Genomic DNA, 15897 nt, shown 5'->3' on the forward strand with positions numbered 1-15897 from the left:
GAATAAAACATCCAAAACATGCATGTCTTGGTTTGTATATGAACTACCGGAAAATAGCTGTTCTATATGTAAAACGGTTTGGGCATAAACTGTTTTATTCATCCTCATTTTATTGCATCTTTCCAGTGCTTCTTGGAGACAAATCTCTTTGTTCAGGCCTTCCCTGCATGAATGTTGGATTGTTTCTGGTTTGTTTGTTTTCCTTTTTATCACACATTTTAATGAATATATTTTGTGTGTATTGTTTTATTGTGAGCTGCTTTGAGATGCAATTGTACGGGAAGCAGTATTTTAAAAATTAATTAATAGGGTAATCCTCAAAATCTATGAAATGAGGAAGTTGGAAGCACTAGCATAGAGTGCAAACAAGGTTTTAAAAAACAGTTCTGTGTGATATAATTTAAAGATGGTTCATTTTATTCTGTGCTTAAAGTATTATTTTTCAGTTTGTGAAAATTACTGCAATTCATTGTTACTGTTATGAAATAACTTTAGAAGGAAATTTCAGTGTGAAATTAGAATTTATCATGAAGCTTTACTGTAATTACCTATTGTGTGTTCTCTTACTTACAGGTGTTAAATTAGCAAAGCATTGATAGCAAGACAGCATTTACTTCTAATTTCTGCTGTTTGAATAGAATTGTTGTATAGAATTATCACATAAATAACCTTTTGTATCTTCTGTCACTACTACTTCCTGTTCATGCATAGCATGTTTCCATATAGATGATACTACATAAAAAATTACTTTTAGTGTGACTCAGTTTATTAAGTCATAATTTATTTTAACAATAGTTTGTTGAATGAGCACAGTGGCTTACTTTGTGGGTAATCTTAAGCTATAAATCATTGTTTAAAATGCAGTGGCACATTAAACTAAGTATGATGTACCTACCCAGACACTGATAGCTATAAAGCAGTTAATCTAAGGTGTTACAAATGTGGCTCTGTTTTTGTTGCAAGTGATGCATTAGATGAATAGAACTATCTTGCTGGAATTATACTTTATAAAAATGTTGCTGCATGCACGTGAATAGTTATTGATGTCGTACTTCAGTTTTTGCTGGGGAGTTGTCTGCTGCTGTTTCTTACATATCGTTTTTTCCACAGTTGTAGAATAAATGTATCCTAAATTTAGAAGAAATCAAGTCCAGGGGAATATATATCTCTGGCTGCCTCCCTCACACTTGGCCATGCTGATCGAGTCTGCTGGAAAATGTAGTTCAGCAGTATGTGAAAGGACATGGGTTCTTTGTATCAATCTGGTCCAATTCTCTGTTTAATGCATTATTTGAAATGGAGGATGTTGCTACAATATCTATTACAAATGGATTTCCAGACTCTATTTAAGTGTTTCCAGGTAAAAGACAGTTCATACAGATGGCTATGCAGTCTTCTCCACTGCTAAGCAATTCTTATTGTAAGATTTATCTTGCCTGGTGTTCAGCTGGAATATACTTTTCCTGCAGTTTCTCACTTTCTTTTATCCTGTTCTCTAGAATAGCAGGGAATGACTATATTCCAACTTCCTTATAAAAACCTTTCAAGTATTTGAAAAGGATCATGTCTTTTGATTTGTTTGTTCAGGCTTAACATATGTAGTTATTTCAATTGTTCTTTATGAGTCTTGGTTTCCAGTCTCCCCACTATCCTAATTGCCCTGGTTTGACAGTGTTTTTCTTAAAATGTGGTGCCCAGAACTTGATAGTATTATAAATGCTAGTAAACTCAGTAGGATGGAACAGTTTTCTTTCCATGAGGATACTATCCTTGTATTAGTTTTGCCTAAGATTTTCAAGTAGGTATTCACTGTCTTCTTACTTACACTGAGTTGCAAATGTTCATTTTATTGACTATTCTGCTTGTCAACATTTGATCATAACTCTTTTTTCTTGCTATTAACAAAGTGAAGAGTCCTTCCTGTCACTTTCCAGTTGGATATATGGTTTTCTTTTCATCTCTTGAATATGTCCCTCAGAATACCCTGCAAAGCCACACTGGCTTCTTGAGATGTCCCCTGGTTTTCATGGAAATAATGTATAATTATACATTATTTCAATTTATAATACTATCTGTTGGTTCCACAATATCCTAGGGTGAATTCTTTTTCATATAAAGATATTTTATATAAAATATGTTTCTACTGTTTTAATAAATTTAAACAGCAGCTACAGTCTTTATATTTTCTCAATTGTATATATAAAAACATTGTTAATAATTTGCTAGCTACTGCACTGCTGTGGATTCCAGCCCTGAAGATTTCTGCAGTAGAGATAGTAGCTAATTTCTAGCTTTATTTAAATATGGCATTGATATGAATATTATATATTGTGTTTGCCTGTGCTCTGTAAAGTAAGATGGATGGATGAATCTCTAGATTTTTAATCCACTTGTGAATATACTCTAGTCAGAAAGAAGAATGTGAAATAGTCTAGCCACAAAATGATATAGCCATGACAATTGGCTGTACAGCATAGAATATTTGAGTTGGGGTCAACTGCACTTCAGTTGTCTAGAATTCTGTAACCTGCTAGATTAGGACATATTCTTACCCACAGCAGAGGCTAGAAATCTCATTTCCCTTCTGGCAATTACAGGTCATCTTCTAGTGCAGTTCTGGGTGTCAGCTTTTATGGAAAGTGAAGGGTAATTTCTGCTAATTAGTGCAGTGTCAGCTGAGAATATTTTAATAAGTGACTTTTGCTTGAAATAAACTCATTATGATAGAATTGGAAACAAATGCAGCAGGTGAAATCTGAATGTTAAGTTTAATGTGATGTTTTAATAAGATAATATAAATACTGAAATGCATTTTGTGCCATTTTGTTCACAGCTAGATTTCCAATTAAAATAATATAGCTGTGATAATATGCTTAAGAGCTGGTGGTTATTTACAAAATAACCTTATTATATGCAATAATTCCTAGTGATATGTTCAGAAGTATTTGAGAAAAAAGAACATTATGACCAATTTGTCATAACGACAAATTTGGTTCCTGCTTTAAATTTTGAAATGTTCAATCAGTATGTTCAGAATAGAGGTCATTACTATATCATTAGTCTTGTTAAAAATAAAACATTTGATTGACTATATCAGGAGCAGGTAACTTTTTAAGCTTTAGATACAGGGCATAATTATCTTTTTTGGCTGGCAGTTGCCTGGTTTACCCATTGTTTTGAATTCAGAATATATTATCTATAACTTTTTTACTCAATTTTCTCTATATGTAGTTGCTGGAGTTTTATTTTTTCAAGAAGGAAGAAAGTGATGTATAAATGTTCCCAGTTTATACCCATTTGTTTAGGGTGGTTTTATATATCTTAAACCTTGGCCATGTATCATGTATCTTACATACAAAACTTGAATCCTTTATGTACTACACCAAGGCATTTCAACATATTTCCTGTTCTTTGTTGGTGGTAGACCTCCCTTGAAGCCATGACCACCTTAATTTTTTGTTTTTCTTAAGCCTGACAGAGTGTGCTTGGCCTTAAAAGTCAATTGTTTGAGGTAGCTAATTTGAGAAACGGCCCACCTACAAAGAGGCTGACATGAACTACTTAAACTCACACACAATTCCTGGATCTAAAATGCATCAATATTTTTAAAGACTCTTTTTTGTTGTTTGTTCTAAAAGCATGGAGAGAGATTTGCTTTATGTTTACAGCACAGTGCGGTAGTTGAACTTAGAAGGGCTGTTTTAAATAAGAAGAATATGACTAAATTTAGCTCAGGGCAAAGCCAGTCTGCAGCATATCTGCATGTGCTTCCTTGGAGAATAATCTCCTTTCTAGTGTAAAAAAGTTTTCCACTGCAATGTACTGAGAGAGGAAGGGGCTGACAGTAAAGCTGATAGATGGATTCTCATTTATCCTGCCTCAGTATTATACTTTGACCCTTTGTTTCTTCTTGATTTCCTTACTTCTGAATTAGGTCCTCTTTGGACCTCTTGCTATCCCAAGATACAGTGAACACAGTAGTACTGGGGGACTGAGAATTAGGAATTCCAGTTCTCCTTTTATCAAGTCCTTAATTGTCTTTGGGTGGTTTGACAGCTATGTGTGACCTATTCTTCTACTTGCAAATACTGAACCCATCATTCCTTCCCCCCCAACACACACACTTTGACATTGTTAAGATCAGTTGTGCTTTCTTTCCATGTTCAGTGTTCTGAGCTTTGAAAAAGGCTAATCACTTGCTTGTTTCCTAACTGATTAATTTGTGTCATCTGAATATATGCTGACCATATCTGAGAGACAGTATGATGTAGTGGTTAAGTGGACTACGTTCAAGTCTACACTTAGACATGGATGTTCACCGGGTGGCTTTGGACCAGTAAATCTCTCTGGCCAGCACATCTCATAGGATTGCTGTTATGGGGGAAAAAAATAGAAAAGTGACTTCTACGTATGCCACCTTTTCCTCCTGGAGGAGATGTGAGGTATACATCTGACAAACAAATAGTATGTTGGTAATCACATTTCTACAAAATAGTATCTCCCCTTTATGTTTTTATATGTTCCATTCAAAACGTACCTTGATGGTTTTTCTCTGAATTAAGCTTGTATGCAGGCAGTTAAAAGGAACAGTTTCATACTTTATGCCTTACCTGTCTGGCTGTTGGCAAGGGTGTTCATATCCTTAGCACACAATTGCTTATATGAAGGCTGGTCAGTGGTACTGTGTAAGACCCAACTGAAGAAAATTATGATCGTTGATTTTCTGCTTCTCCAGACCCCTTTGTTTCAAGAGATAAAGTAAAACCTGTTTGGCATATTATTTTCTATGATTTTATCTTCTACAAACACATTTTGTTTATACATTTGTTAGTACGTGTATAGAATTATTTAGCCTGAAAAATATTTTAATTTCCTTTTTACCCTTTATCTTTTACTTGCCACAATTTATAATCAAACTCTTAGGATGAAGTGTATACTTATCACCCAGTGAAAGCGGAATTGTTTAGTCATTTAGGCTGTCAACTTTGAACAAAACTGTATACCAGATTGATGGAGAAAGCATGCTAAAAGTTGCCTCTTTCAGATAACAAACTTGCAGGATAAACTGGATAAATATTTGTTTATTTATTTAGATTATTATTTAGATAAAGAACTTTCCCTACAAATGTGAAAGCTGTCAAATTGGTGAAAGCTGCAATAAACTATATAAATGTTAACATTGTTTGTAACTATAGTAATAAGTAATAAAGCTTCAGAAAGTTAAAGGAAATATTTACTATTTACAAACTCTCCAGACCTCATTTAGTCATTGGCACCTCTGAACGACTCACCCAAGCCTTTATTTTACCTTTTAAAATTTTATTTCCTTAGAGCCACACTTTCAAAAGCCTTCTCTGCCTGGGCAAGAATAACATCCAGTTGAATCTATACTTACAATCTGTACCTACACCCAAGAGAGGGAAGGATACTCTGGCCCTACTCACTACTGCAGTTCAGCCTCCACTACTCCAATTCAGCCTCTCCCAGGGGAGTGCAATTCTTGAGAGAAAGAATGTTCCTTACTCCTATTCTCAAAGTTCTTTTTGGCTATAATGGCAAACAGCTTCCATGAATTTGTCTAATTCGCAGAAATATGTAGCTTGGGAAACTTGAGTTTAAGATAGAGGGACAAAGTGTGGTATTTGCAGCCGTTATACAGTATCAAGATGAACTACTGTAATTTAGAAATTCATAAGAGATGTCTCGTCTTGTCTTCCTTGTAGAAGATGCAGCAAGACTATAAAAAGCTTAGTTCCTTCAAAAACCAGAGGATGTTTGCTAATTTGACCTTAATCTGGAGTAAATGAATACAGCTGTATGCATCCTTTACAGATCAAAACTCTTAATGTCATGACTTTTGAAATCTTGATACAAAATGTAGCTGATATCTTTGTAGAATAGAGAAAAAACATCCTGCTGAAGAAGTTTACTACTCATTGCAATTTTGTCTGCTGCAGTAACTATTGATAGTTTGGAAACTATATAAGACTGTTCTGATAGGGCGAACAGCCAACCCATTTTCTAGGAACATGGAAACTAATGGGTTATCGAAGTTATTAGATAAAAAGTGAAGTTTCTGCATAGCTTCCTCTAAACTCATCCACTTGCATAAACTGCAGTTTCTTGATGGGGTGCTACTAAAACTTGGGAGTCCTGCTAGACTGACAGATATTGTTTAATTAGGCTTTGTTTTATTTTATTTATTATTATTGCCATTATTATAATTTAGCTTTACATTATCCTAACCAATTAGTTACTAGTAGTTTTTATTTATTTATGTGTACAATAGATGTTTTAACTGCTATGGATATTTTTGTTGATTTTTTGGTAAACTACTGTGAATTCGTATTGACTGAGTGGTATACAAGTAGAATAAGTAGAATAAATACACAGTGGAATTCTAAGCTTATGTTCCTGAACCTTTGTTATGAAACCTTTTGTGGTTAATTTCCTTCAGGTTTACTGGACCAGATGGGCCAAGCGGTTTTGGATTTGAACTGACATTTCGACTTAAGCGTGAAACTGGGGAATCTGCACCACCTACATGGCCAGCAGAGTTAATGCAAGGTTTAGCCAGATATGTCTTCCAATCAGGTATAATTTAAATTGCTTACTTTGTGTTAAAATAGTTTTTTTAGAGTAATTAGCTCTGAGTTTTTGGCTGTTACTTCATATACATTTCATTAATGTTAATTTTTGCATAATTGGTCTGAAACAAGAAACTCATATTTTTATTTTGATAAATAGAATTAGAGGGTATCGTTTGTACTGGTAAGGAGTCTGGAAACTGATCATGATCTGAGAATTAAGGATTTTGGATATTCAGTTGATAATAGTGGTATCCAGGTATATTATTTTACAGATCTTGGTGCCCTTTCTGCTTCATTAAAAAAGTGCAGTCATGGGAAATCAAACCTAACATATGAAACTCTATGAATTTCATTTCTTAGTTGCTAGCTACATCCTCTTAAAGGTAAAGGTTTCCCTTGACGTAAAGTCCAGTCGTGTCCGACTCTAGGGGGCGGTGCTCATCTCCGTTTCTAAGCCTTAGAGCCGGCGTTGTCCGTAGACACTTCCGGGTCATGTGGCCAGCATGACAACATGGAACGCTGTTACCTTCCCGCCGAAGCGGTACCTATTGATCTACTCACATCTTACATCTTCATTATTCCTCTTTTGATTGTCATCTCACCTTTTCTCAATTTTAAGCAATAGCAATGTCTTGATGCAAGCTCTCCTTCAGATTTTCAAACTACTTTGTATATTTATGTGGTGATCAGCATCAGGGCTTCATGCTTGGTATACCAATTAAACTCCCTCCCCTCCTCATTGCCTAGCAGATATGAGATGGTTTATTTATTTATTTATATTTAAATAAATAGATTTATTGCAGAGAAATAATAAGCCATATGTACAAAGTAACTCTCATTCTAGCAGAACCCCGGAATGTTTCTCTCTACCTGTATATATGTTAGTCCCCAGGTTTAAATCCTGGGCCTTTTTGACCTGTCTTTTTGAGTTAGTAGTTCTGTAGCTGCTTATTTTCTAACCTGGAACATTTCTGCTGTCAATTCTTTGTTTACAAATTGGTTTTCTTTTTTTGAGAATCTGAGATTCCTAGCTCACCAACTTCAATCCCAACAACTAATAAAATAAGTCAATTCCACCCCGCCTTCTTAGTTTAAAAAAGCCCCTTTGGGAATTGGTTATTTCTCACCTAAAGACATCTTTTTCTTACCAAAGCCTCATATACCATGACATTTGCTAAGCAATCTCATTCAATATTATTTGACAGCCAAAATTCTAAATCTATCTTTAGCTTGTTTCTGATCCTTCCTTTTTAGCTTAAATGCTAATTAGTAAAATATTCAGTACTTTTTGCTTGCAGTATGTTTTGTTTGCAGGTTTACAATGTAAAAATATAATTTGAATTAGAGAAAAAGGAAGCAACCTCAAGGTGAGGACATTAGTAATTGAAATCTCTTCTCTATTAACAGCTTTTCCAAGTGGAAGTAATATTTAATAGCCCAAACCATTTCATTATATTTAATCATATTTCTAAAAGATCCTTATCATAACACCTTCACTTTCACTCAGATAAATATTTTTACCTTGTATTTTTCCTTTATTCCCATTTGGGTATCTGTCTATTACTTTGTTGTTTCTATAGTCAGCTGATAGGCAATTCCTATCTTTTACTGAATGTCATACTTTTTAATGGTGTTCATATAAAAAACTGGATGTTTTGTGCTATTTAAATTGGTTGTAGTTTCAAAAGCTTTATCTGTTTTTACATTGAGCTTTAATGGTAGTAGTCTCATGTGATCCAGTGCTCTTAAGCTTCAACAATGCTTTTTCCTATGAATGGATAATGACTGCTTTGACCTCTGAACAAAAGAGGTTCATGTTTCAGATTTATCTTTCAGTGGTTACTGAATGAAGCTTTTTAATTTTGCATTCAAGAGAACAGTAATACTGATCATTTAAGTGTTGCAGTTCTTTGGAAGGGCATTCAAATTGCTCCAATTCTTTGAATCTGTTGCATCTTTGTTGGAAGTAGACTTTAATACAAGAAAATCTAAACAACTATTGTAAAAATATTATACAGTTGACTTCAATACTGTGAATAACAGAAGTACTACAATGTACTTAAACGAAATAACAAAGTAATATAATGGATCATTGGATATGTGAAAGTATACATAACTTTTCATTTTTGAAATGGTGCTAGAATGTCATATTTTTGGTTCTGTTACTTACAGTAAATATTTTCTGTGATGATGCAGTAAAAACACATTTTAAAATATGTAACATTTCTGATATGAAAGTGATTTTTGTAAGCATTTATTGGAAATCATAAGGACCTTAAACTTCCAAAATAAAAACTTATGTCACCACAGAATATTGTGGCTAATTCAGATACCAGTTGTAATGGTTGCCTAATCCCAAATACTCAGTCTCACAAGCCCGGGCTTAAAGATAACTGATTTATTAAAGGAATAGTATGCAAATACAGAGAAAGCTGAGAATGAGCCAAAGCGCGCGAAATACAAACTAAATACCCTCGCTTCAAACCCAATCCCGCCCCTCACCCCACCGTAGTAACCACCCCCTCCCAGGTGTTGGCAACCGTCACACATCGGCCTGGGAAAGCAACCTTGAATACATGTCATAACCCAAACATACATTCCTGCAGAACAGCAAGGAGATTACAGCCTGGCACGGCTGAAATTCCCCTCCCCGCAAATGACAGACACGGAACAGGAAAGTGACATGTGAAACGTTACGATGTATTCAAACCATTGGAACGATGAACATGACACCAGTTCTTGCAGTTTTTCAGTTTTCAGATTACTTCTGGCACCAGGTATAATTATAGAACACCTAACCTCAGCCGTCATTTGAGCTTCCAGTGACAGCTGAGAATCAAGTTGTACTCTGAGATTATAAACCATCATTAGCTTCATCAAAAACAGGTTGGATTTCCATCACTTTCCAATTTCAATTTTCACCAACAGCTCCAGTATTATTTTTGCAACAGTTCCTCCCTATTGTCTAGTTTTAATTTCTCCCTCATCTATCAGTTTCCAAATATTTTAACAAATAGGGATCTACAATTCCTTGTTCTATTCTGGCTTTAAAAATTTGCATATCAAATAGATTTATTGATAATAAGTATTTATAAAGACCAGTTGTGGGGCTTTTTGTCTCATAAGATTTAGTGATACCTTCAATTTATTCAGGTGTTTCAGAAACTAAAAATGCTGGTGGTCCAAATCACGACATTAATGGAAGTTATAATTGTTTCTACTGCCAGTGGGTGGCAACAGAAAAATGATAAATACCCTTTAACAGAGGTAATGATAAAGACTCATAGTTCTCATCCACTAATTAAGTTAAAGTAAAAATCACAGCATTCAGATTCATCATATAACAGGTTCTGGTTTTTAAAATCATGTGTAAGGTCTGAATTATCCCATAACATCAATTTAAAATGAGAAAAAGGATAAAAATGCAGTTCTCAAGAAATAGTGTAGCACAATTTTTGAATCACTGTAATGATAACAGTGAGATATATCTAATGTTATATTATGAATCCCGAACAAATTAACCAAGTATTCTATATATGAATATTCCAAAAGGGCCAAGAAAGGAGAATTTACGTATATTTTCTAAGTGAAGCCACCCAAAATTTATACTATTCAAAAGGTATTTGTAATTCAAGATAGAAATCAAAGACCCTATTTTTGTCTGACAACTGCATATTTTCAAAGGTACCTTTGGATTTTAAGAACCCCATAGAAATTTAGAGAACAGTGTATTGAGCTTTTGATAGTTTTTTCTAGATATGCGTATGTGAATTCCACACAAAATATAAAATATCCTGAGTGTTTACCCTACCCTGCAGGTAAGGCTAAAGACTCACATCTAACAATATCTAAAGAAACCTCTTTGTGTTCCTTGTTCATATTTAATATAATTGTTTGAGAAGCGTCACATAGAATAAGAATACCTAAATAATTAATTGAGTACATATACAGAAATCATAATTACTTTGCCTATCGTTATCAGTTCTGACTTAGGCCAACTAACATAGTAACCTACGATTTACCTAAACACATAAATCAAGTGCATCAGAGTTAGAATCAAAGTATGAGTGTTTGTAATAAACAGTAAAATACCATAGCATATAATATAAATTTATATTTGAATGAACTATGCAAAAAAGACAGATACCATGATCTAGTCTAACACAAGCTAAGAATACTAAACAAATATCAAAAATCAAGGGAGAAAGTAAACTTTGTTGTCTAGTATTTTAAGAAAGTAATGAAAAAAGGCTGACTTTTTTTGTTTATTTGTGGCATGTCTCAGAGAAAGGAAACATTCATTTCTGTAAGAGCTTTTGTGGCCAAACCTGCCCAAGAAGATAAACAGTTCTCCCCCCTCCTACCTATGTTTGACCATGCAATAAAGAGCAGTACCTTACTTTATGACATTAATTGTTCTTACCATTCAATGATTAACTAGCTCCTTTCCTGTGAAAGTCATACAGTATTTCTGCTATTGAGGCTATCAATGTAATGACAGTTACATTTTAGTCAAGTGCAATAATTATGCTTAGCTGGCAGTCTTTCATGGTTAGCACAGCACTGGTCTCTGGATCCTCTTCTCCCTCTCTCTCGCTGGGCAGGGTAGGCATGACCACTGAAATCTTGTTCTCTCCCACCTTTAGTGGTCTTTGATCCACATTAGAATCTGCAGATCTTCAGTGGTCTTCAGGCCATTCTGTGTAGGCGATTCTTTATTACCCCAGACTGCTTAAATCTATCTTAGTTTGCCAGCCATTATCCTTTTCTCCACTCTAAAACTACAAGACCAGCTCCCTGCCAGCTCCATGATTGATTAGGTGCCATCAAGTTGTTGTTGACTTATAGCAGACATATAGATGATAATAATCTAATAATTTATTAAACTTGTATCCTCCCTAACACTCAATGACTCTGGGTGGCTCACAACAATCAAAGAAATTAGAATAAAATCAATAAAAAATAAAGATAAAAGATGGCAAGCGCAATGGAGTGAGGGGTCTCACTCTCCCTCACTGAAGGCCTGAGTGAAGATAGATTTTCTCCATGATAATCTCTCCCTAACCAGGTCTTTCAGGACTTCCAATAGTGCACACATTACCACTGTAATTGAGTCTATCCATCTTGCTGCTGGTCATCCTCTTCTCTTTCCTTCTTCCTTTCCCAGCATTAGACACTTCTCCAGAGAGCTAGGTCTTTGCATAATGTGTCCAAAATATGATAATTTGAGCCTGGTCATTTGTGCCTCCAGTGAGAATTCTGGATTGATTTGTTCAATGATCCAACACTAAAGTTCAAAAGCATCAATATCCTTTCTATCCTGCTTCTTCAAAGTTCAACTTTCGCTTCCATAGAATGTCACAGGAAATACTATGGCTTGCATGATTCTGATCTTTGTAGGTATAGACACATCAAGGCATGTGAATATCTTTTCCAAACCCTTCATGGCTGCTCTATCGAATGCTAGTCTGTGGCATATTTCTTGACTGCTTGTTCCTTTACTGTTGATGGTTGATCCTAAATGGCAGAAGCTGTCCACCACTTTGATATCTTCACTGTCAATCCTAAGGCTGGTTGTTCTACCTGTTGTCATTAGTTTGGTCTTTATATTTAATTTTAGTCCCTTTTTTCCGCTGTACTCCTTGACTTTTATTACCAGAGCTTGCAGATCCTTTGCATTTTCGAATATCAGAGTAGTGTCATCACCACAGTGCAGGTTACTGATGTTCCTTCCCCCAATTTTAAAACCACACTAATTTTCTTCCAATCCAGCTTCCTTTAATATATATTCAGCATATCAGTTGAAATAAGGGGAGAGTATACAGCCTTATACACTCCTTTGCCAACGGGAGTCAGTGTCATGAGTGCCGTTGAGCTGAAGACATCAGCACAACGGCACAAATGACAATAACGAGGAAACAGAGGAAGGGGCTCAAGATAAGCTTAGCACGCACAACAAAAACCACAGACCCTAGCTGGAGCATGCAGCCATCAAAACACAAAAGAGAGAGAAGAAAGGACAAAGGATAGGCGGATCGCGAGGTGCACCCAAGCTGTTAGCACAAGCGCAACGGAGATCGCCCAGCTGACAGCAATCACCGGCTGAATGAGGAAACCGATGATGGGCGATCCCGGGGCACCCGCTGGGGCCTCGCAACCCTTCACCTACCGGCAAGACAGCATGCAGGACAAAGGGGGGATGACGTAACCCAGGGTGAGGGGGCGCTGACCGGCGCGGGGTATTTAAACCCCGCACCGGCGCGCACTCCTCACTCTCAGCTTTTTTCCGCAACTGTTACTACGTAAAGAAATAAACCTGAACCTGCTCTCTCATGAATCAGCGTCAGTGTTTTACTCTGCGGTAAAGCTGAGAGTCACAAACTCAGCCTCGCCGAGCCCCACCGGACAACGAGCCGCGGGAGGAATAGACGGCGAGAAGACCACGAGCAGTGAGGCCGACGCGTCGCGGCCAAAGTGGGCGAACCGCACGGCAAGAAGCGGAGGAGGACAGATCGAGGCCAGAGGCACCGCGGACCCCAGGAGCCACGGACACCCGCCCGGCCCACCCCGAGCCTCAGCTCCAACCCCAGAGGGAGACGGCGGCGGAGGCGACCCGGCCACGGGAGGGAGCAACATACCTCCCGAGACCAGCGGAGACCCCCTCACCCCACATCGCACCCCAGCCACGGGCGTGGAACGACAGCCCAACTGCAGCAAGCACGGTGGAGGACGGAGAGGCAACCCAGCCGACGCACCCCCAAACGGAGGAAGCGGACCAGCGGACGGGACTGCCTGAACCCCACCAGCGGCTCAACCCGGCGGACACCCCGACAGACCCGACCCCAGCTGCGGCGCGGATTTCGGACGGGGAAACTCAAGCCAGACTCGCGGCCATGGAGGCCCAGCTACAGGACCTCAGAACCATGCTGCAATCGCTGATGTCCCCGGCGCCGCCCAACGACGTTCCCGTGCAAGCCCACACCCCGAGCGGGCCGTCGCTCCCCCAGGGGCCGAATGCGAATCAACAAGCGGCCCAAGCGGACGAAGCCAGGAGTCGGGAAGCGAGAGGAGGGGACTCCCAGAACGCCCGGGCCCCAAAGGACTTCCCCATTTTCTTCGATGGGAACCCCGTGAAACTGTCGTTCTTCATTACGAACGCCAGGGAGTTCATGGGGCGGCACGGACACTCCTTTAACTCCGAAGCGGACAAGATCGCAGCCGTGGCGATCAAACTACAAGACCGGGCGGCGGACTGGTACGTCCAAATGTACGAGTCCAACTCCCCCGCCCTCTCTGACTTCCATGCTTTCATTACGGAGATGAGGCGCTACTTTGAGGACCCACTAGCCAAAGAGAGGGCCAAAAGCGCACTCCAAAGCCTCAAACAGGGCGCACGCACTGTCCCGGACTACGCCCTCGAATTTAAAGCTCTAGCAGGGAAGATCAACGACTGGTCCGAGACCACCCTGCTAGAAATGTTTAAAAGGGGGCTCAACCGTGAAGTACTTCAATGGGCTCTCTACCGGGACGATCCGGAGACTCTGCACGGCTGGATCCACCTCGCGGGGAAAGCAGAACACGCGCACCGCACCTTCCTAATGGCAACGACAGAAGACAAAACCAACACCTACCCAAAGGTATCCGCGCCACACGTGGGGACGGCCGGTCCCACATACCCAAGGAAGAAATTCACTCGCGGGCCCTGCGGGAGGTGTGGGAAAATGGGGCACAAAACGGCAGATTGCTTCTCCAACCGAACCCCAGCGAGCGCTCCTAAACCCGCACCGAAACCTAAGCTCAAACCAACCAACCCGCCGGCACCCCCCCACCGCCGAATGACCGGAGCCACAGCGACACCGGACGAAGGCTGGGATGCTTACTGGGGGGGGAGAGGACGCCGTAGACCCAGACCAGCCAGCAGGAAACGCTCCCCGCCTGCCCTAAAACGCGCCGCGAGGCAGGTTGTGGGACAGAGGCGCGGACCACTTCGACAGAGCGGCGAAAACGCCGTAATAATGGCGGCAATCAAGCTCTCTGGGAGCAACGGAGCCACCACGGCGCGGCACTAGTGGACTCGGGGTGCTCGAAAAACCTGATCCACCCCGACATAGTCGCCAAACTCTCCCTACGCAGCCTCCCCCTCCCCACGCCGCTGGCATTTCACCAGCTGGACGGCTCAACAGCGGGAGGGACACCAGCCACGATGCAGACCGAGCCGGTTACCCTACAAATGGGTACCCACACCAAACGAACATCGTTCGTGGTAACCCACATAGGACGGCCCATCGTAGTCTTGGGGATACCATGGCTCGCAACAAACAACCCACGCATCGACTGGGCGACCCGCACCTTCCGATTCGACGACGGCGAGTACCGGGCGCCAGTCCCAGCGGGCAGGACCAACCCCACGGTAGGACGAGCAGAGGCGGCAACCCAGGACAACACAACCACACCAGAAGACCTACCGGAGCAATACGCTGACTTCTCGGAGGTCTTCGGAGAGGCGGAAGCTGATCAACTACCCCCCCACCGCAAGACGGACTGCAGGATTGACCTGCTGCCCGATGTCCCCTTACCTAGGCCGAAGATTTACTCGATGACACCGAAGGAGATGGCAACCCTCCGGGAGTTCATCGACAAAAACCTAGAGAGGGGATTCATAGAGCCGGCATGCTCACCGGTCGGAGCACCCGTCCTATTTCGTGAGAAAAAGGACGGCACCCTATGGCTCTGCACCGACTACTGGGGCCTCAATGCAGCTTCCCTATCCAATAAATACCCTTTACCCCTCGTAAAAGACATGCTCACCCACCTATCCACGGGCAGAGTATTCTCCAAACTGGACCTGCGCGAGGCGTACTACCGAATCCGAATCAGGGAAGGGGACGAATGGAAAACGGCGTTCAACTGCCCCCTAGGCGCCTTTCAGTACAAAGTGCTGCCATTCGGACTAGCAGGGGCCCCGGGGGTATTCATGCAGCTCATCAATGAGGTTCTGCATGAGCACCTGTTCAAAGGGGTCCTGGTCTACATAGACGACGTCCTTATCTATTCCAAAACGCACGAGGAACACGTGACCCTAGTCAGACAAGTCCTCGACAAGCTAAAACGGGCGAAACTCTATGCCAAACCCTCAAAGTGCGAATTCCATAAAGCACGCCTAGACTACCTGGGGTACCGAATCTCCGGGGAAGGCATAGAGATGGACCCCGCAAAAGTCGAGGCGGTGGTGAACTGGGAACGCCCCCGTAACAGGCGCCAACTCCAGAGCTTCCTCGGCTTCGCGAATTTTTACAGGTCATTCGCC

At 40.3% G+C, this 15897-nt stretch overlaps 1 protein-coding gene across 2 annotated transcripts in view; it reads left to right on the plus strand.

Annotated features, from left to right (window-relative positions):
• SUFU (SUFU negative regulator of hedgehog signaling) overlaps positions 1–15897 on the plus strand; it is a 90370-nt gene that overhangs the window by 14263 nt on the left and 60210 nt on the right. For both annotated transcript variants that reach the window (XM_063307084.1, XM_063307086.1), the window contains exon 3: positions 6458–6594. In XM_063307084.1, coding sequence (XP_063163154.1) covers positions 6458–6594 — 137 coding nt within the window. The remainder of the gene's footprint in view (positions 1–6457; positions 6595–15897) is intronic.

Source organism: Candoia aspera, chromosome 6 (genome assembly GCF_035149785.1).
Source record: "Candoia aspera isolate rCanAsp1 chromosome 6, rCanAsp1.hap2, whole genome shotgun sequence".
Classification (NCBI taxonomy): domain Eukaryota; kingdom Metazoa; phylum Chordata; class Lepidosauria; order Squamata; family Boidae; genus Candoia; species Candoia aspera.